Source organism: Bufo bufo, chromosome 3 (genome assembly GCF_905171765.1).
Source record: "Bufo bufo chromosome 3, aBufBuf1.1, whole genome shotgun sequence".
NCBI classification, from domain to species: domain Eukaryota; kingdom Metazoa; phylum Chordata; class Amphibia; order Anura; family Bufonidae; genus Bufo; species Bufo bufo.
In genome coordinates, this window is record NC_053391.1 from 346,411,728 (window position 1) to 346,433,456 (window position 21,729).

The 21,729-nt window shown below is 44.9% G+C and overlaps 1 protein-coding gene across 2 annotated transcripts in view; it reads left to right on the forward strand.

Annotated features, from left to right (window-relative positions):
* The window catches only part of MTF1 (metal regulatory transcription factor 1), a 50,744-nt gene that overhangs the window by 3,769 nt on the left and 25,246 nt on the right, over positions 1 to 21,729 (forward strand). Inside the window, exons 2-7 of one of the 2 annotated variants that reach the window (XM_040424443.1) lie at positions 9,596 to 9,834; positions 16,305 to 16,436; positions 17,570 to 17,643; positions 17,727 to 17,854; positions 19,557 to 19,634; positions 20,309 to 20,411. In XM_040424443.1, the coding sequence (XP_040280377.1) occupies positions 9,596 to 9,834; positions 16,305 to 16,436; positions 17,570 to 17,643; positions 17,727 to 17,854; positions 19,557 to 19,634; positions 20,309 to 20,411 (754 nt within the window). The remainder of the gene's footprint in view (positions 1 to 9,595; positions 9,835 to 16,304; positions 16,437 to 17,569; positions 17,644 to 17,726; positions 17,855 to 19,556; positions 19,635 to 20,308; positions 20,412 to 21,729) is intronic. The other variant, XM_040424444.1, reaches the window with a different exon arrangement.

Below are 21,729 nucleotides of genomic sequence, written 5' to 3' on the forward strand. Positions count from 1 at the left end.
GATGGTTCTGTCACTCCAACACAGTACTATGGGCCCAATGTATCCCCTAACCAATTAAAAATCTCAGAATAGCGCCCCCCCCCCCCCCCAATAGCCTGAAATAAAAAATCATCTTATACTCGTCCAAAAAAGCGTTGGTCTGCACCTCCTGCACTGCTTCTTCACAATCAGCCGTGGTTATGTTCCAGTACATCACAGCTACAGACAATCAGTTTCCTCAGCAGTCTACCGGTGAGAACAGTGATTGGCTGCGGCAGTGCTGCAGCCAATCACCGTCCTCAGTGGGAGACACTGTAAACGAGCAGAAAAAGGGATGAGTATAGGATGATTTTTTATTTTAAGGCCCCTTTCACACGGGCGAGTATTCCGCGCGGATGCGATGCGTGAGTTGAACGCATTGCACCCGCACTGAATACCGACCCATTCATTTCTATGGGACTGTTCACATGAGTGGTGATTTTCACGCATCACTTGTGCGTTGCGTGAAAATCGCAGCATGCTCTATTTTGTGCGTTTTTCACGTAACACAGGCCCCATAGAAATGAATGGGGTTGCGTGAAAATCACAAGCATCCGCAAGCAAATGCGGATGCGGTGCGATTTTCACGCACGGTTGCTAGGAGATGATCGGGATGGAGACCCGATCATTATTATTTTCCCTTATAACATGGTTATAAGGGAAAATAATAGCATTCTGAATACAGAATGCATAGTAAAATAGCACTGGAGGGGTTAAAATAAATAAATAAATAATATAACTCACCGTAATCCACTTGTTCGCGCAGCCGGCATCTCGTCTGTCTCCTTCTTTACTGTGTGGAGGAAAAGGACCTGTGGTGACGTCACTCCGGTCATCACATGATCTTTTACCATGGTGATGGATCATGTGATGACCGGAGTGACGTCACCACAGGTCCTGTTCCTCCACACAGCAAAGAAAGAGACAGAAGCGATGCCGGCTGTGCGATCAAGTGGATTAAGGTGCGTTAAATTATTATTATTATTTTTTTATTTTTTATTTTTTTTAACCCCTCCAGTGCTATTGTACGATTCATTCTGTATTCAGAATGCTATTATTTCCCCTTTAGTTATAACCATGGTATAAGGGAAAATAATACAATCTACAGAACACCGATCCCAAGCCCGAACTTCTGTGAAGAAGTTCGGGTTTGGGTACCAAACATGCACGATTTTTCTCACGTGCGTGCAAAACGCATTACAATGTTTTGCACTCGCGCGGAAAAATCGCGCATGTTCCCGCAACGTACCGGCACCTTTTCCCGCAACGCCCGTCTGAAAGAGGCCTAAGATATTGTCTGATATTTTCAATGACCACAGACAACCCCTTTAAGGATCAGTGAGATCAGCAGCTGCTAAGCTCCGGCCGTACCGTGTCGGCTTTATTCAGATGGGCATATGGGCATCCGATCCCATTTTCATAAAGGCCTGTGTATTAGGGCTCATGCACGCGACCGTTGTTTTGAAGATATTAGAACAGCCCTATCCTATATAATATTATTTTGCGGAACAGACATACGAACATGGAACGCACACGGGGTCATTTCTGTTTTTTTGCGGCCCCATTGAAGTGAGTGGTTCTGCATATGGGCCAACAAAAAAAACGGAACGGACACGAACAAAACATACGTTTGTGTGCATGAGCCCTTAGGGACAGAGGTTAGACTTTTTCAGCAGGGTAAAAATGCTCAGTGCGACCTCTGTATGTACGTGTGCATACTGTATAGATCCAAATACATTCATCTACAGCAGGAGTGCACAACCTGCGGCCCCCGATACTATGGTGTGCGGCCCCCAACCCTCTGGTAACAGAAATGTATGTCTAGGTCTTGTGGCTGCTCACATGTATCTTTCATGTATTCTTCCATCAGATGGGAATCCTGGAAGTGTAACTGATATATACTGTGTGTTCAATATGCTGTAAACATAGTCTTTCAGTTGGTAATACCACTTTAAGTTTTATTTTCGGCCCTTGGAAATGGTTCAGGCTGACGAGGTGGCCCCCAACCAGAAAAGGTTGTTCACCCCTGATCTACAGGGATTTTCTGGGACTTGCATATTGATGAGCTATCCTCAGGATAGGGATGGGTGCGGGTCTGACTCCTGGCTCCCCTGGGGCACTGCGGTATCTTCATATTCATGTACATTGGATGGTTGACTATGCTTGGCATTGCAGCGCAGCCCCTTTCACCTGAATGTTGCACATAGGCCATGTGACGTCACTGGGCCGCCTTAGTGCTGCAGCCCCTTCCAACATCTGCTTGGCTGGGGGGCTGGACCTCCACTAATCAGATATTGATGATGTATCCTGAGGATAGGTCATCTACATTTAACTCCTTGGAAACCCAACCCAGCTGGATTTTTGCAGTTGAGGCAAATGTGCAAGTTGGGCTGAGACCCCTTTTAATTTCAATAGCTGCCCTGCCACATGGCAATACTTGGGCACAACGCCTTATTAAAGGGAGTGTCTGATGAAGACAGCCCCTGCGGACACATGCATAGGCCCTTCATTCACGTTTCCTCTGCAGACAGACCAGGCTTTCCCCGGCAGAATTGGCTCTTTGGTGGGAAGAAATATTCCATAGCAGATTGGAAATATCATTTTTCTCATTTAAAAATGTTGAGGGACACGTCTTAAGTTTTTCTTACCTAACTTAGGCTACTTTCACACTAGCGTAGTTTAAATCTCGCGTTCAATTCCGACACCGGAACTGCCCGCCAGATCCGGAAAAACGTGTAAAAAGGGATTACATTTGAATCCTGATCAGGATTTTGATCACAATGAAAAAATGCATTGGAAAAAACGGATCCGCCATTTATGGACTTTAACTTTTTTTTTCACATTTTTCGGGTTTAACATGCAAAAGCCGGATCCGGTTTGACGGAACACACTGCGCCGGTTCCGGCGTTAATGCAAGTCAATGGGAAAAAGGCCGGATCCGGCGATCAGTCAAAGTGTTCAGGATTTTTGTCCGGAGGTAAAAATACTGCATGCTACGTTTTTCTGAAAAGCCTGATCAGTCCAAAAGACTGAACTGAAGACATCCTGATGCATCCTGAACGGATTACTCTCCATTCAGAATGCATGGGGATAAAACTGATCAGTTCTTTTCTAGTATTGAGCCCCTAGGACGGAACTCAGCGCCGGAAAAGAAAAACGCTAGTGTGAAAGTACCCTTAAATGATCATTGATGTCATAGAAGTTTTGATTGGTGGGAGTGCTGAGATCCCACCGATCCCTAAACGAGGAGAGAGAGAAGCGCTCACGCATTGCTCTCTCTCTCTGCAGGAGACGGCCTCAGTGGAAGTCTATGCGCCCATCTCCATTCCGTCATATGTGAGCGCTTCTCGAGATCGGTGGGATCTCAGCACTCAGAACCCCAGGATCAAAACTTCTATGACATATGAAAAGTTTTTTGAAAACTCAGCAACCCTTTAACCCATATGGTGGTTTACACATAGTTCCCAGGGTGCTTTCCACCTCTTCTACAGTGGGGAACCTCACACCACGCATGTGACATATACATGGACTTCACCACTATTAGCAGTGAGAAGTCCTGATCCTTCAGCTTGTTTCCGCACCTCCAGAGTCAGGATCAGAAAAATGGTGATAGAAAATCCTGCTGGTGGGAAGTGTAAAGGCTATTGGCTAGCCTAGCCAGTGGGTTTGTGGTTGTCAGATGTATATGACTTTATTACGTAACCGGCCTGCAGCAATCTGTTATGAAAGCCTCTCCTTATGTTTTTTTTTCCAGTTGTGACATTGCAGTTTTTCCAAGTGTTACACAACAGGAGGGTGGGTCATTAATGATCAGCCCGGCAGCATGCCAGCTGTATAAGAGACTGACACCTGCTTTAGGCTACATGCACGCGACCGTATGTGTTTTGCGGTCCGCAAATTGCGGATCCTCAAAAAAAAAACGGATGACATCCGTGTGCCTTTTTTTTTTTTTTTTTGCGGATCTATTGAAACAATGCCTAAAACGGACAAGTATAGGACATACAGGGCTACGGAATGGACACACGGAATGAATGGGTCCGCATCCTATCCACCAACAAAAAAATGAAACGGAAACAAAATACGTTCGTGTGCATGAGGCCTTATCTCTACCTTTTTCTCTAACTTTACATGTTTTGGTTTTTTTTGTTTGTTTTTAAAAGAGGAAATTTAGGGTGCGTTCACATCACCGTTTTGTTTAATCTGTCAAAAGAACAGAATAAAAAAAAAAAACGGATCCATTATTTTGAGCGTTATTTATGCCCAGTTAGCACTAAGGCTACTTTTACACTAGCGGCAGGACGGATCCGACAGGCTGTTTACCCTGTCGGATCCGTCCTGCCGCTATTTCGTTGGACCGCTGCTCCGTCCCCATTGACTTTGTGTCCCATGTCAAATAACGGAACTCTAACAGAACTGACAAAAATGGATGCAAACTGGTGCTCAAAAAATGCATCAATCAGTTTTAGTGCAAACTGAATCCAATAGGACCTGCTGAAAGAGGCCACCGAATATTGTTGCAATGAAGGGGTGTACTGTCCCTGGCAGGGGGTACTTGTCCAAGTAAGGCTACTTTCACACTTGTGGCAGAGTGATCCGGCAGGCAGTTCCGTTGCTGGAACTGCCTGCCGGATCCGGCAATCTGCATGCAAACGGACAGCATTTGTAGACTGATCTGGATGCGGATCCATCTTACAAATGCATTGCAAGAACATCCGTCTCTCCGGATGTCATCCGGAGAAACGGATCCGTTCTAATTATTTTTTTTCACATTTTTACTGGTCTGCGCAGACTGGATGGACGGATCCGGCATTGCAGTATTTTTTATGTAAATTAATGCCGGATCCAGCATTCCGGCAACTGATACGGAATTTGGGGCGGACATAATACCGTAGCATGCTGCGGTTTTATCTTTTGCCTGATCAGTCAAAATGACTGAACTGAAGACATCCTGATGCTTCCTGAACGGATTGCTCTCCATTCAGAATGCATGGGGATAAAACTGATCAGTTCTTTTCCGGTATTGAGCCCCTAGGACGGAACTCAATGCCGGAAAAGAAAAACGCTAGTGTCAAAGTACCCTAAGAACCACGTAACTGTCAGGACCAGTGGTGGAATATTGCCCCGAGTGTCACACTGCCTTCACCGACACACACCCAGCCGTCCACCTTTCCTCCGTGGTCTAGTTTTCATGCTCACATGGCCATTGGTGGTTATGTCAGTGAGGGAAAAGGATCAGCATGGGCGGTCTGACCGGTCTGAGAGAATGTGGCAAGCTACAGCGCACTGCGTGTGAGGCCTCTCTCATAGCTCCTTGGGGATTGGACCAGGCGGGCTGTCCTTCACTCCCCACACACAGCCCCTTTACCAGTTGGTCGGCTGTCTTTCCTTAGACCACTTTTAGTGGGTACTAACCACTACAGTCCAGAGACCCCCTACAAGGCTCTCACCCAGTCACTTAGCCATCACCATTTGTTCCTCACATCCTTACGCCTGCCCATCTTCAAGAACTGACTGCTCACTTGCTGCTATATACATCCCACTAGGGCTGAAACCATTACCCAAATTAATTGATTAACTCGACACCGAAAAATCCTCGATGCAAATTTTTTGCATCAATGATTCGTTTGTGCCATGTGACCACAGAGTGAAGAGCTTGCTATTACTCACGCTCCATGGTCACCCGCCTGCCCGCACATCGCTGCGGAGGTACACACATCGTCAGGACGTGGTGCAGGTAAGCGCACACTATGAGCTGATGCTGTGTGATGACTGGTGGCACTGCTGGAGGAGCTAATTGCGTTGGAGGGGGAACTGGTGGGGGAGCAGCTGATGGCACTGGAGGTGGAACTGATGTTACAAAGGAAGGGGGAACTGATGGCGCAAGGGATGGAGAGACTGATGGCAGGGGGGTTGATTCGTTTTTATAGAAAACATTCTTTTAATTAGTTTCTTTCTTATTAGAGTACTCAATTAATCGTTGAATTAAGGGTCCAATCACACGTCCGCAATTCTGTTCCGTATTTTCTATGGGGCCGCACGATGTGCTGCCCAGATCCGGAAATGCGGGTCCGCAATTCCGTTCCCGAAAAAATGGAACGCACATTGCCGGTGTCCGTGTTTTGCGGATCCGCAAAACATATATACGGATGTGTGAGTGGACCCTTATCGGTAGAATACTTGATTACTAAAATAATCGCTAGCTGCAGCCCTACATCCCACCCCTTGACACGTACCATTATCACGAGATAATCCGAATGATTTACTTCACCTGTCAGTGTTCTTTTCATTTCTGACTTGTCTGATACAATGACAGTTGTTGTGCCTGTTTTTAAGGAAATGAGAACAGGAAGTGATCTTGCGTAGTACGCAATAAAATTGCCATTAAGGAAGTGTGTTTTTGCTGAGGCATCTTGTAATTTTCCATCTCCAAGGAGAATATGGAATGTTACACGGCATATGACTAATTAAAGCTTTTTACTATTTATGCCTACAGGGCCAGTAAAGCTGGTGAATCCTACCAAAATTTGAACTGTTTATCTGATGTGTACAGCTGCTTCAGGGCTCATGCACACGACTGTATGTATTTTGCAGTCCACAAAAAAATACGGATGGCATCCGTATGCATTCCGTATTTTGCGAACAGAGCAGCTGGCTCCTAATAGAACTGTACTATCCTTGTCCGTAATGCAGACAATAATAGGACATGTTCTATTTTTTTTGCGGAACGGAAACATGGACATACGGAATCGGAATGCACACGGAATAACTTCAGTTTTTTTTGCGGAACCATTGAAATGAATGGTTCCACATACGGTCCACAAAAAAAAATAATATGGAACGGACATAGAAAGTAAATACATTCGTGTGCATGAGCCCTTAGGGTCCATTCACACATCTGTGAATGTGTCCGCACCCGTTCCGCAATTCTGCGGAATGGGTGCGGACCCATTCATTCTCTATGGGGCAGGAATGGATGCGGACAACACACAGTGTGCGATCCACATTTCTGGAGCGCGCCCCCGATCTTCCGGTCTGCGGCTTCGGAAAAAAATAGAACATTGCGGACGAGAATAGGCAGTTCTATGGGGGTGCCGGCCGGATCCGCAATACATTACGGACGTGTGAATGGACCCTTAGCCTGTTGATGCTGCCATGGCAACTCCAGAGCAAGCGCAACATTTACACTGAGTGACTGGGAAATAAGTCCATTATCAATTATAAAGTCCATAGTTATAGTTTGGAGAAGAGAAACACTTGTCCATCAATACTGAACTCGGACATGTGAAAAATACCCAGAAAGCAACCTAAAAATGTCTATTGTGATTATTAGGTGGGTACATACAGTCAGGTCCATAAATATTGGGACATCGACACAATTCTAACATTTTGGGCTCTATACACCACCACAATGGATTTGAAATGAAACGAACAAGATGTGCTTTAACTGCAGACTGTCAGCTTTAATTTGAGGGTATTTACATCCAAATCAGGTGAACGGTGTAGGAATTACAACAGTTTGCATATATGCCTCCCACTTGTTAAGGAACCAAAAGTAATAGGACAATTGGCTTCTCAGCTGTTCCATGGCCAGGTCTGTGTTATTCCCTCATTATCCCAATTACAATGAGCAGATAAAAGGTCCAGAGTTAATTTCAAGTGTGCTATTTGCATTTGGAATCTGTTGCTGTCAACTCTCAAGATGCGATCCAAAGAGCTGTCACTATCAGTGAAGCAAGCCATCATTAGGCTGAAAAAACACAACAAACCTATCGGAGAGATAGCAAAAACATTAGGCGTGGCCAGAACAACTGTTTGGAACATTCTTAAAAAGAAGGAACGCACCGGTGAGCTCAGCAACATCAAAAGACCCGGAAGACCACGGAAAACAACTGTGGTGGATGACCGAAGAATTCTTTCCTGGTGAAGAAAACACCCTTCACAACAGTTGGCCAGATCAAGAACACTCTCCAGGAGGTAGGTGTATGTGTGTCAAAGTCAACAATCAAGAGAAGACTTCACCAGAGTGAATACAGAGGGTTCACCACAAGATGTAAACCATTGGTGAGCCTCAAAAACAGGAAGGCCAGATTACAGTTTGCCAAACGACATCTAAAAAAGCCTTCACAGTTCTGGAACAACATCCTATGGACAGATGAGACCAAGATCAACTTGTACCAGAGTGATGGGAAGAGAAGAGTATGGAGAAGGAAATTAACTGCTCATGATCCTAAGCATACCACCTCATCAGTGAAGCATGGTGGTGGTAGTGTCATGGCGTGGGCATGTATGGCGGCCAATAGAACTGGTTCTCTTGCATTTATTGATGATGTGACTGCTGACAAAAGCAGCAGGATGAATTCTGAAGTGTTTCGGGCAATATTATCTGCTCATATTCAGCCAAATGCTTTAGAACTCATTGGACGGCGCTTCACAGTGCAGATGGACAATGACCTAAAGCATACTGCAAAAGCAACCAAAAAGTTTTTTAAGGGAAAGAAGTGGAATGTTATGCAATAGCCAAGTCAATCACCTGACCTGAATCTGATTCAGCATGCATTTCACTTGCTGAAGACAAAACTAAAGGGAAAATGCCCCAAGAACAAGCAGGAACTGAAGACAGTTGCAGTAGAGGCCTGGCAGAGCATCACCAGGGATGAAACCCAGCGTCTGGTGATGTCTATGCGTTCCAGACTTCAGGCTGTAATTGACTGCAAAGGATTTGCAACCAAGTATTAAAAAGTGAAAGTTTGATTTATGATTATTATTCTGTTCCATTACTTTTGGTCCCTTAACAAGTGGGAGGCACATATGCAAACTGTTGTAATTCCTACACCGTTCACCTGATTTGGATGTAAATACCCTCAAATTAAAGCTGGCAGTCTGCAGTTAAAGCACATCTTGTTCGCTTCACTTTAAATCCATTGTGGTGGTGTATAGAGCCAAAAATCTTAGAATTGTGTCGATGTCCCAATATTTATGGACCTGACTGTACGTTAAAATAAGTTGCGTGATTGGTGTAATGACTGGATCTGAAAAGTATGGCCATTTTAAAGTAGTTTTCTGGGAGAAGAATATTGGTATCCTCAGGTAGGTCATCAATATCTGATCAGTGGAGGTCCGACACCTGGCATCCCTGCCGCTTAGGGGCTGCGGTGCTCTGGTGTGTTCTGCCACTCCATCGCAGTATAGCAGGCACAGTGCCATGCCTTGTTAGTGGCTGAACTTGGTATTGCAGACAAGGTCCAGTCAGTTGAACGGGACCAAGATGCACCTAGGCCATGCGACCAATGGGCCTAGGAAGAGGCTGATTGGTACAGGGACGAATTCCAGCACTCCACCGATCAGATATTGATGACCTATCCTGAGGATACGTCATCAATATCAAACCCCCGGAAAACTTCAGACATGAAGAATGGAGGTCATTGCTGCACATTGAGGCGATGTGTCATTTTAGGAGAGACTTCTTTCCTCCCTTTATGGCACAAACCCCAACGCATGTATCCAAAACCGTACCTGTGAACCTCCTTAGCAGACACCCTTCTTAAATAGTCATATGTGTCATGATCTTGTATTGCAGGTGAAGCGCTATCAGTGTACATTTGAAGGCTGCCTTCGTACGTACAGCACACCCGGCAATCTGCGCACCCACCAGAAAACCCATCGAGGGGAATACACTTTTGTATGCAACCAGGAGGGCTGTGGGAAGGCATTTCTTACCTCGTACAGCCTCAAGATCCACGTTCGTGTACACACTAAAGAGAAGCCTTTTGAATGTGATGTACAAGGCTGTGAAAAGGCTTTTAATACCCTCTACAGGTGAGAATCTCATGAGGGACCTGGCGAAGTTTCTTTAAACGGAAAGAATGATTCTTTGAAGAAGTTTTGTATCTTAAAACTGGCCTTCAAGGGGTTTTCCAAGCAATAAAGCAATCCATTTGCATTATTCATTAAAAAAAAAAATCCGTCTGGACTTACATTGAAAGTCAATGGGGGACAGATCCGTTTTCAATTGCACCATATTGTGTCAGTGAAAAACGGATCCGTCCCCGTTGACTTACATTGTAAGTCTAGACTGATCCATTTGGCTCCGCATCGTCAGACGGTGACCAAAACGCTGCAAGCTGCGTTTTAGTGACCGTCTAAAAAACGCAACGGAGACCAAACGCAGCCAAATTGATGCATTCTGAACAGATCCTTATCCATTCAGAATGCATTGGGGCTGAACTTATCCGTTTTTGGCCGCTTGTGAGAGCCCTGAAACGGATCTCACAAGCGGGCCCAGAAACGCCAGTGTGAAAGTAGCCTAAACTGTAGGTGGTTTTAATAGAGCGGGTACCTACCATGTATGCGTGATCAGCCCCTGAGCCCTCTCCATACCTTCTCTAGTGACCAATGATGTACATGTACCTCATTGTTCGATGAGGGTTAAATTCATTATTCTCAGCGCACATAGAACAAAGAAAGTTGAGATCTGCCCTCACATATACTGTGTGTGTGTCTGTGGGGGGGGCACAGGACTTTTCATAAATTTTCCGCATCTTCTGGCTGCCCATGAACCAGAAACTGTAATCTAGCTTTATAGCTGGCATACATTTCATTTAAAGTTTACCGTAAATGATCGTAAATCTTTCAGACCGCAGGAAGCCTCACCCTGTCTACTTTTCATTTCGAAAATTGGTAATAATTAGACAAAATTGAAAATGATTGCAGAAATATAGCGTGCGCTAGGGGTGGGCGATATAGACGATATGCGATATAAAAGATATAAATCTGGCCAACGATAGAGATTTTGTTTATATCGCAGTAGAACAGGGCATGCACCGCTCTCGGCACTCACCATGTTCTCCTGAGCCGGCACAGTTGAGAAGGAGAGTCCCTCCCTCCCCACTGTGTGCGGCTGCCGCTGACCACCAATGAGAACAGACTAGGAGGAGGAGGGGAGGGACTGTGGCCACTGCGCCACTAATGAGAACCGAGAGGAGGAGGGGTTAATTGGGGTGGATCACGGCGCGCAGTAATAGAGGCCAGGTATGGGATATGGCCGGCATATGCAGGTAGCTACGTTTGTATTCGGGCATATTAACTATATTCATTGGTGGCGCAGTGGCCACAGCCCCTCCCTTCTACTCCCCCTCTTCAAAGTATTACATTAATTGCGGGCCCCCCCGTTCCACACGATTAAATCATTGGTGGCAGTGGCCCCAGGGTGGTAGCTTCTGATCGGAGCCCCAGCAGTGTAATCGCGGGCCTCCGATTGGTTACCATGGCAGCCAGGACGCTACTGAAGCCCTGTCTGCCACAGTCGGCTCCCTGCTGCTGTGTGTACTATGCACAGAGCAGCAGGGAGAGTGTGAAGTCCTATTCACCCTAATAGAGCTCTATTAGGGTGAGTAGGACAAGGGTTCTAGCCCCTAAGGAGGCTAATAGTTATTAAATAAAAAGTTTAAACCCCCCGAAATATAGAATATATCGCATATCGATCATGCTTAAAATTATATCGCAATATAGATTTAAGGCCATATCGCCCACCCCTAGCGTGCGCCATAATTTGCAACTTCTATTATGCCACTTTTGTGGCATTAACGCATTGATAACTCGGACCCTTTGTTTGCCTGCTGTTTATTTCCTAATATTAGATCCCTGTTATATTAAATTACAGCCGTGTGGTTAGGGTAATGGATGTGTAGAAGAACAGCGCGACAAACTCATTGCCCTTTTCATTTCAGGTTAATGGATGTAGTCACCTGGTGGACAATAGGTCCTGCAGCCTCCTGTTCCTCCTTGCCCACAGATTTTTGTCTCTTCTAGTTTCCCTGATCTAGATTAGCGGCTGTTCTCGGCCTCCTTTAACCCTTTTTTGCTGCCTGGGTTTATGGACATATTGCCCATCTTCTACCCTTCTCAAGTCGTCACCTTCTACCCACCTCCTGAAAATTAAAGTTCACAATGTGCAGAGTTCATGGATGCCACCTATGTCTTTTGTCTACATCCACAAGTCTTCAAAAAGTCATCAGAACTAAAGAAATAAAAAACCTGGTTTTAAGTCTGCTCAGGCAAGCTTCATGGCTCTAAAGCAAGCCCAACCAAAAACATCCTCCTAAATGTTTCTTTTCTTTTGGTCTGCCCATTGTACTCCAGAGCGACTCTTTCTTCTGTTACTCGGGGCAGAACGTTGTAGCTTTTCTGGAGGCCATGGTCCATGACAAGCCCACATGTTCCCACATGTGCAAGCCAGGGCTGTGGAGTCGGAGTCGAGGAGTCTGAGTCTGAGACAATTTTGGGTATCTGGAGTCGGCAAAAAATGAACAGACTCCGACTACTAGATTTAAATTGGAATTTTAAAAAAAAGCAAGTTTAAATGTCCCAATTCACAAAAAGTTATAATTAATTACCTTATTTTTCGCCATATAAGACGCACATGCCCATAAGACGCACCTAGGTTTTTGAGTAGGAAAATAAGAATAAAAATATTTTGAACCAAAAGTGTGCTTTTGGTGGGGTTTGAACTAATGGTGGTCTGTGGATGACACTATTATGGTGGCATCTGTGGATGGCACTGTTATGGTGGCATCTGTGGATGGCACTGTTATGGTGGCATCTGTGGATGGCACTGTTATGGGGCCATCTGTGGATGGCACTGTTATGGGGCCATCTGTGGATGGCACTGTTATGGGGCCATCTGTGGATGGCACTGTTATGGGGCCATCTGTGGATGGCACTGTTATGGGGCCATCTGTGGATGGCACTGTTATGGGGCCATCTGTGGATGGCACTGTTATGGGGCCATCTGTGGATGGCACTGTTATGGGGCCATCTGTGGATGGCACTGTTATGGGGCCATCTGTGGATGGCACTGTTATGGGGCCATCTGTGGATGGCACTGTTATGGGGCCATCTGTGGATGGCACTGTTATGGGGCCATCTGTGGATGGCACTGTTATGGGGATCATTGTGGGGGCATCTGTGGATGACACATATATAGCATCTTATCTTATGTGTCATCCACAGATCCACCCCATAACAGTGTCCCTGTGTAGTGAATGGGGGCCGGAATCTGTTTCTGTAATGGCAGCGGGGCCCGATGCCTGCTTCATTCATAAAGTGGGCGGAGCAGGCGCGTAACGTAGTGAGCTACGCTACGAGCTCCCACCCGGCCTCCTGACTGCCAAGAAGTTAGTAGTAAGTAGTACAGCGCTAGATTTAAGATGATTGGAATACTTTAACAATACCCACAAGTTAGATATGATTACCGTATACTACAGTGAGCGGGGCCCGGTGCCATTACAGAAACAGATGCCGGCCCCTAGCCCCTCCTCCCTCTCAGCCTATTCACCGGACGATCGCAGCATTCGCCCCATAAGACGCACTGCTATTTTTCCCCCACTTTTGCGAAAAATACGGTACTCTACTGTAAGAATAAAGGCCAATGCATGCAGTGCGTCACGTTACCGCAAAACGAACACGTTAAGTGATCGTGAAGAAGCATGCTTTTCATATGCTTCACTATATGGCACGCAACGCACAGTTAAGGAGCGGCAATACTTATACTTTCCATTGTGTTGTGTTCCGCTGTTACAGGGAACGCAACGCCCATGGTTAACCTAGCCTCTCACTGATAACTGATTAAGTAAATATGTTTTGTGCAGGACTAGACACTTGTATAAGTGACGGGAATGGATAGTCAATGCTCAAGACTGAAGCTGTAAACCATTTGAAAAACTGCTGTCATTCAGCTAAGGCTATAAAAACTTGTAAACTCAGATTGTTAGCTTAAACTTTAAACATGACTATGGGATTCTACTAGGGAAATCATGTTTTACAATAAATGCCCCTTCCCCTGCCCCGTCCTGGATCCCCCCACTGCCCTATCTTCAGCAGAAGATCAGCAGCTTCCTAGCCAGTAGTTCGGTGGTAATGACATGTATGTTGCCTTTCTTTCCTTCAAGGAATGTATAAAATACATTTGCATATTAAATACAGAGGAGTTGGAGTCGGAAGTACCAAAAACTGAGGAGTCGGAGCATTTATCTACCGACTCCACAGCCCTGGTGCACACAGTACAAACTCTTCTTCTTTAAGGGGAATCTGACAGCTTCGAAACGTTCCTTCCCCAAACTAGAGTAATCAGTGTATAGTGTAAGTGATGCCGATCCGGTTATGTAATTTTTATCTTCATACTCATTTGCCGATGCAGCACTCCTACAAACCAGCTGTAAACTGCATTGAGAGGACTCCAGAGCTCACACTTATAAGGGATAGGACTCCAGGAGGAGTCCCCTCAATGCATTTTACTGCTGGGTTGTAGGAGCGTAGCGTCAGAATGCAAGTTAGTATGAAGATAAAAAATACACCCCTTAGGCCCCTTTCACACGGGCGTTGCGGGAAAAGGTCCGGGTGCGTTGCGGGAACACCCGCGATTTTTCCGCGCGAGTCCAAAACATTGTAATGCGTTTTGCACTCGCTTGAGAAAAATCACGCATGTTTGGTACCCAAACCCGAACTTCTTCACAGAAGTTCGGGCTTGGGTTAGGTGTTGTGTAGATGTTATTATTTTCCCTTATAACATGGTTATAAGGGAAAATAATAGCATTCTGAATACAGAATGCATAGTAGGTGGTCAATTGAGGGTTAAAAAAAAATAAAAAAATTAACTCACCTTCTCCTCTTGTTCGCGGAGTTCCCGGTCTCTTTGTGGGCTAAAGGACCTTTGGTGACGTCAGATCACATGCTCCAATCACATGGTACATCACCGTGGTGATGGACCATGTGATTGGAGCATGTGATCTGACGTCACCACAGGTCCTAGCCGGTATTTTCATCTTTTAAGAAGTAAAGAAGAGACTGGGAACTACGCGAACAAGAGGAGAAGGTGAGTTAATTTTTATTTATTTTTTAACCCCTCCAGCGCTAGTTTACTATGCATTCTGTATTCAGAATGCTATTATTTTCCCTTATAACCATGTTATAAGGGAAAATAATATAGTGAATAGACTGTCACCTAACAACCATGCGTGAAAATCGCACCGCATCCGCACTTGCTTGCGGATGCTTGCGATTTTCACGCAACCCCATTCACTTCTATGGGGCCTGCGTTGCGTGAAAAACGCAGAATATAGAGCATGCTGCGATTTTCACGCAACGCATAAGTGATGCGTGAAAATCACCGCTCATCTGAACAGCCCCATAGAAATGAATGGGTCGGTATTCAGTGCGGGTGCAATGCGTTCACCTCACGCATCGCATCCGCGCGGAATACTCGCCCGTGTGAAAGGGGCCTTACACTACACACTGCTTACTCTAGTTTGGGGGGTACTCTGGAGATGACAATTAAAGGGAATCTCTCCATTATTTTTCTTGCCCTATGTGCAGAATAAACTAGTGACCAATCCCCTAGCAAAATGCCAGGCCACTTTCTTTAACTGACCCAGCCGTTGTGCTGTATATGTCGTCCCTTTTATTTATTCGTCGGGGAGGATGGTTGCAGACACGAAGGGCTAAGGAGTTCCCTCCCGTTCGTCTCCCATTAGTTGCGCGTCTTCCTGCCTCCCCGGGGGGGCGTGTCTTAACTCCCTTTATATGCCGGCAGTTTGCACGGCCGGCACAGTGCCGGTTACGACGTCACACACCGCCAGAGTGGCAGCGTTTTGTTATTTTCTCCTCTACAAGCTTTTGTATCTTGCTTAATGAATTGCTCCTGATGAGTCTGCTGTGATGAAACGCGCCGAGCCCTAGACGCTGCACGTGGGAGCGATAGTTAGTGGTGGGTAGGAGGTTAGGGGTTCTGAGAGGCTTCTTTTGAGCTGGTGACTAATCCTAATCACCAATTCATTATAAAGATGCACAAAAGGTCAGATCTTGCCAGCTGGTAAAATTCCAGCATATGTGGTGCCCTGACCACTTGGTCTCTCAGACTCATTTATTTAACTATATGCATACCTCCTACCTGGTTCCTTTTATTCGACTTAGTTAGACACTAACGAGGTATCAGGCAGTATTGTCACAATCCCCTGTTTTTAACGAATACCAATAAAATATATTAGTTTTAGCGCCTCTAATTGTCCGTGATAGTAGTTATAGTTGAGACTTTTACCATTATAAAAGAGCAGTGGATTTCCTGTGTATGAAGATGTTCCATACACAGTGCATGCTGCTGAATCCTCATGTTCATAAGGTCCTGGCCCCTGATTGCGATAGGAAAAATATGTAAATAAAAAAATAAAAACTTGCTTGAAACGTGGGTGAAAATTGCTAGAATAATCTGTTCTATAACAATTTCCTTTCCGTAGGTTAAGAGCTCATAAAAGACTCCACACAGGAGAAACTTTCAATTGTGTGACAGAAGGCTGCAGCAAGTATTTCACTACCCACAGCGACTTACGGAAGCACATTCGCACGCACACGAGGGAGAAACCATTCCGGTATGATTATGTCCATTCACATTCTTCTTAACATTATGATGCTAGCTTCAGCTGGATAACATCTCATAACCTATTCTTATTCCCACCACAAGTACAAAGACGTTAAGGGGGCTATCACACATAGCGGCCACTGTACGGCGGACTACTAGTGAAAGAAGTGCTAACTTCTTGCTGTTTGTTTATGGCCACTCAGTTTTCGGCAAGCCATGCGATCAGGAAATTGACGACGTATCCTCAGGATAGGTCATCAATATTAGATCAGTAGAGTTCTGAATCTTGGCACCCCTCCAGATCAGCTGGTCGAAGGGGTTTGAGCACTACATCCTTTTCAATGTGTAAGCTCGTAGACGTGGTGCTGTGTAGCTACAACTGCTCGTCCCGTTCAAGAGCACAGTAAAGCTAGACAGTGTGCGGATGAGAAGAGCGTGGTGATCCCTTCAAACAGCCAATTCACACCGATCTGATATTGGTGACCTATCCTGACACTGTACAACCCCTGTAACAATAGTAATCTGTGTGGGCTTGTGGCTGTATTGCAGCTGCTGCTCAATGGGCCGGGCTCTACATGTGACAGTCTTCAGCCACCGTCTGACCACAAGTGAACGTGGAGAACTGGACGTGGAGAGAAGTGAAAACTCCTTGCTCTTTGCTAATAGTGGCGCAGTTTGCCCAATGCTTACCTATATGTACCTCAAAATGGTACATATAGAAATCCAAAAAATCCATATTGATAAGAAAATAACTTTAGCTCGGAACTCTAAGGTGAAAAAAATTCAGTGTTCCTAAAGGCCCAAAATGACTTTGGGGCTAAAGCTATGTTGATTTTTTCTTTCATCTGCAGAATTCAAGGTAATTAATGTTTTCTTCTCTTTCCATGTCTAAAGCTAAATTAGAAATTCTCTTAGTTTCCTGTTACTGAAGTGCAGTGGTACTGCCTCAGACAGTTTGAGTTACAGGTCACCTATATCCCAGACAGACTGCCAGACTCGGAGTGTGAATGGAGAAAACATTGGATGTAGTTTGAAATTGACAAAATTGGTACAGATGTCGTTTCTAGGAAGACTTCCTTACTTTGTTTCGGTGATTTCATGTCTGTTTTAAAACTTTTAATTTTGTCTTATCTAATGATGCAGATGTGACCATGATGGATGTGGCAAAGCATTTGCAGCCAGCCACCACCTAAAAACGCATGCCAGGAAGCATATGGGTGAGTGCTACTTTCTGTGCCAACGTGTGTACAAAGATTATCGAGGCTTCTCCGATTAAGATCCGTTTCTTCTCCGTTTCCAGGAGAAAAACCATTTGTTTGCACCAGTGATGGATGCGAGAAAACATTCAGCACACAGTTCAGCTTGAAAAATCACATAAAAGATCACGATCTTACTGGTGTGGATGATCAGTTTGCCAGCAATGCAGAGGTACGAAATGAAACTATATTCACCCCTTCTAGGTTTGTGTATATCAAATTGATGAGCTAACTACAAAAAATGTGACTATTACAACAGGTTAGTGTTGCCCCCTCCCCCAAGTTAGGCAGATATAAGTATCTGACATGCAAGGTACACACACCATTTTCTACTGTTTTCTTTTCACTAGTTAAAGAGGTATGCCCCATTGTCTGATAGGTGCAGGTCCCAAGAACGGAGCCCCAAAAGTTGTGGAGGGTGCACTGCACATGCGCAGCCGCTCTCCATTCATTTTTATAGGACTGCCGAAGCGGTGGTCGGAGCGGTGGCCGGGCAAGCACCTATCGAGTATTGGGGGGAGAGTGTCCGGACACGGGATCCTCTGGCCACTACCTTCCTCACTCCGTTCTTGGTGTGGACCTGCACCTATCAGACAATGGGAGCATATCCTAGCGATATGCCCCCATTGTCTCAGATGGGAATACCCCTTTAAAGGGGTTGTCCAGAAGTTAAGAAATTAACTGAAGTGGAGAAAATCTTCTAAAATTTATAAAAAAATAAAAACTACACTCAGTGGTCCCATGGCCTGCATAGTAACATTACTGCTGAGTCCAGTGATTCACGTGGATGTACAGCACACAATCAGTGTGGTTACCACCAGTGCATTAGCATTGGAGTGTTGGGAATTTAACACGAGTAATTGTTTTTATCACATTTCTTGCTAGAAGTTAATATCTTATGCTCTTGGACAGCGCTTTCAACAGGTTTCCAGGTTATTGGTGTCGATGGCCTATCCTCCCGATAGGCCATCAGTATCTAACTGGCGGTGGCCCAGCACTCTGCCTCACACTGCTCACACAGCTGTTTCGGGGTAGCTCCAGCACTGCCTTCCATTGAAGTGAAGGGAGCAGCACTGCAGTAACCAGTTCTGGCCACTACACATCGAACGGTGCTGTGTAGTTCTGGCTCTTACTAGTGGTGTCGAAGCTACCCAGAAACAGTTGATCATCGGGGTATCGGGCCCCCGCAAATCAGATATTGATGGCCTATCCCCAGGGTAGGCCATTAGTATTAAAATCCTGAACATCCCCTTTAAAGGGATTGTCTCACTTCAGCAAATGGCATTTATCAGGGGTTATGGTCACTGCTGCAGCACAAATACGAGGTGGCCGAGACAGATGCTTCTGTGCATGCATGTCTATGTGTGCTCCTACAGAGAGGCCGGCGCTACTTACTATAATAATGTCCTGGATTGCATGGTGGTCGTAACCCCTGCATTCAAGCAGTGTATAATGTGATGGAAAAATGAATCCAGCCAGCAAATGAGGCAATATGGGTAATAACAATACATTAGTAAGTGCCTTGTATTAACTTTATCTACATGATAATAACTTTTGCGGAAGTGAGAAAGACATGTCAAATCTGGTCAGCCCTCAGTTCTTATGTATTAAAAAAATATATGAAAATGACTGAAGGAGCCCAGTACCACCCCTTCCAGCTTCAGACTGGGAACCATGGTCTTACATTTTACACATTAGTAGTCATTTTGTCGCCAAAATGATCGTATAACATATTGATACAAAGCTTTGTTCCACCGTTTTAGGGCTATTATGTTTATGCAAAAAAAAAAAAATGCTAACTTATGGATCAAACATGACCAGACCATAAGCAGTTATATTGCTCAAACTCATACATTTTTTATTCCTTTATGCAGGACACAAACCATTGGCTCTGCCTCAGTGATTTAAGTACTTTATCCACTGATTCAGAACTGCGGGAAAATGCAGATGGAGTAAGTAATTTAGCTAAGTAAGAATAATTAAAGGGACACCACTTCTATTACAAAGGGGTATTTTTTAACTCCATATTAGTAGAAAACTTTTTTTACTATCTTTGGCTGTTTTTCATTTTGACAGTACTATACCATTAAAAATAAAAATGCTAAATACTGTCCTTCCTTGGCAGTCAACACAAATGATAAGACCTCATGTATAGATAGATAATCCATATTTTGTTTACTGCTGTTGTGAGGGAAGATGTTATGTCAGGGTAATCCTCATGATAACAGTGGGTGTAGAATCTTTAGTTAGCTTTTTCCAGAGGGCACAAAAACTGCTAATGAATATCATAAGCCGATCATCCAGCCTACAGAGGACACATAGCTCCTCTGGATCTTTGTTGTAGAGATTGGTGAGGGTCACAGTGTGTGGACCCCCCAGCTAACATCCGAGATAATCCCTTTAATAAATTGTAGCAATGTTTTGTCTTTCTAGGTTCTCACTGGCTTTTGAGTTTTTATCATACATGTGCATGCAGGTAGAAAGCAGCATACAGTTCACTGATTCTGAGTATATATAGAGTTTTCCCCTCAGATATGAAAGGATCCTTGCCAGAAAGAAGGCAATGCTTGGAGAGGGAAGGGGGAGTATCCTGTAAGTTTTATAACATTGTTCTTTTCTGGTTTAGACTGCTGGACAAGCCCTGGGTTCATTATTATCACCAAACCTATTTCAGTCCATGTTTCAGAGTCCGGAAAACCTAGAAGACAACGAGTATGCACATCAGACAGGTATAAAGAAATGTTACATATACTTTGTATTTACTCTGGCACCTTCTTTGGAATCTCTGGTCTATAGGCCTTATAGGTCATTAAACAGGTATTGGTCTCGGTCTAGCTGAGACCTACACCTACCTATCTGGGAATGGACCATGTTCTGACTGCTGCCAAGAGCAGGATGGTCATGAATTGTCACCCTCCTTAAAGGGGTTGTCTCATCTCGCTGTTACTAAGATGAGTAATGGCGACTCTGGCGCTCGCTGTTTCAGTAGCTCCCATTGCTGTGCAAGAGAGCTATGGAAAGAGCATAGCACTGCAAGCTATGCAAATTCCCTAACTAAGAAACTGAACATGTAGAGCTGCTATTCACTTATTGGAAAGTGATAGGCACACATGCATAACCCAGCGTGGACAAGACCTTAGGCCTCATGCACACGCCATACTTTTGGTTAGTCTTTTGCATCCCATTTTGAAGACAAAATAGAATTGGATGCATATGTGTTTAACCTTCACTTCTGGTGTTGGCCTAAAACACTGATGCAAGATACTGTGCATGAGGTCCTGCTAATTTTCATTTTCCTCCATGGACTGTCCCCTCTCATGGCGAGTATGTTGATTTTACGGCTTTCTTTATTGTATTCCTTAGAGCATGGGTGCCAGAGGCGGCACTCACCCCCAACCTGGAAAAAGTCTATGGTGTACCAATATACCTTAGACTTTTCCTGCCATTCATCAGCGTAGGACGCACTATGAACAGTGCAGGTGGCGCACTGAATGTAGGCAGGCTATTAAAGTACATGGAAAATATACTATATTGGACTTTAGTATTCAGGGTAAATTGCTGTGCTGGCACTTTGCGATAAATAAGTGAGTTTTTGGTTGCAGTTGGGGCACTCGGCCTCTAAAAGCTTCACCATCACTGCCTTAGAGGGACACTTCACCAAGGAGTGGTTAGGGTGGTGACTCAGAGTGCCACAAGTCTACTATTCCTCCTTTACTTGTGGAGTGATCGGAGATTCCCTGCGTTCCCCAGATGCTTTTCAAATCTGTTTTTGTATTGTCAGAGACACTAGTGAGAGATTTAGTGCCATTAGGAAGCATAGGAACCTAGTACAGGGGCTGAGGGCTTCTTACATTATACTAATGTAATGCACTGGTGGAGGCTCCTATATATGAGACAGAGGACCCTCAAGGTGCAGAGCAATAGTTTAGTAAGAAGCCTTGAGTGTAGTATAATGTAAGGCGTCCCAGCATCGCTCCCATGCAAAGCGTACATCTTCTGTACTCTAGACAGTCCGGTTGTTCTTATGTAAACTTAAAGGGTTGGACC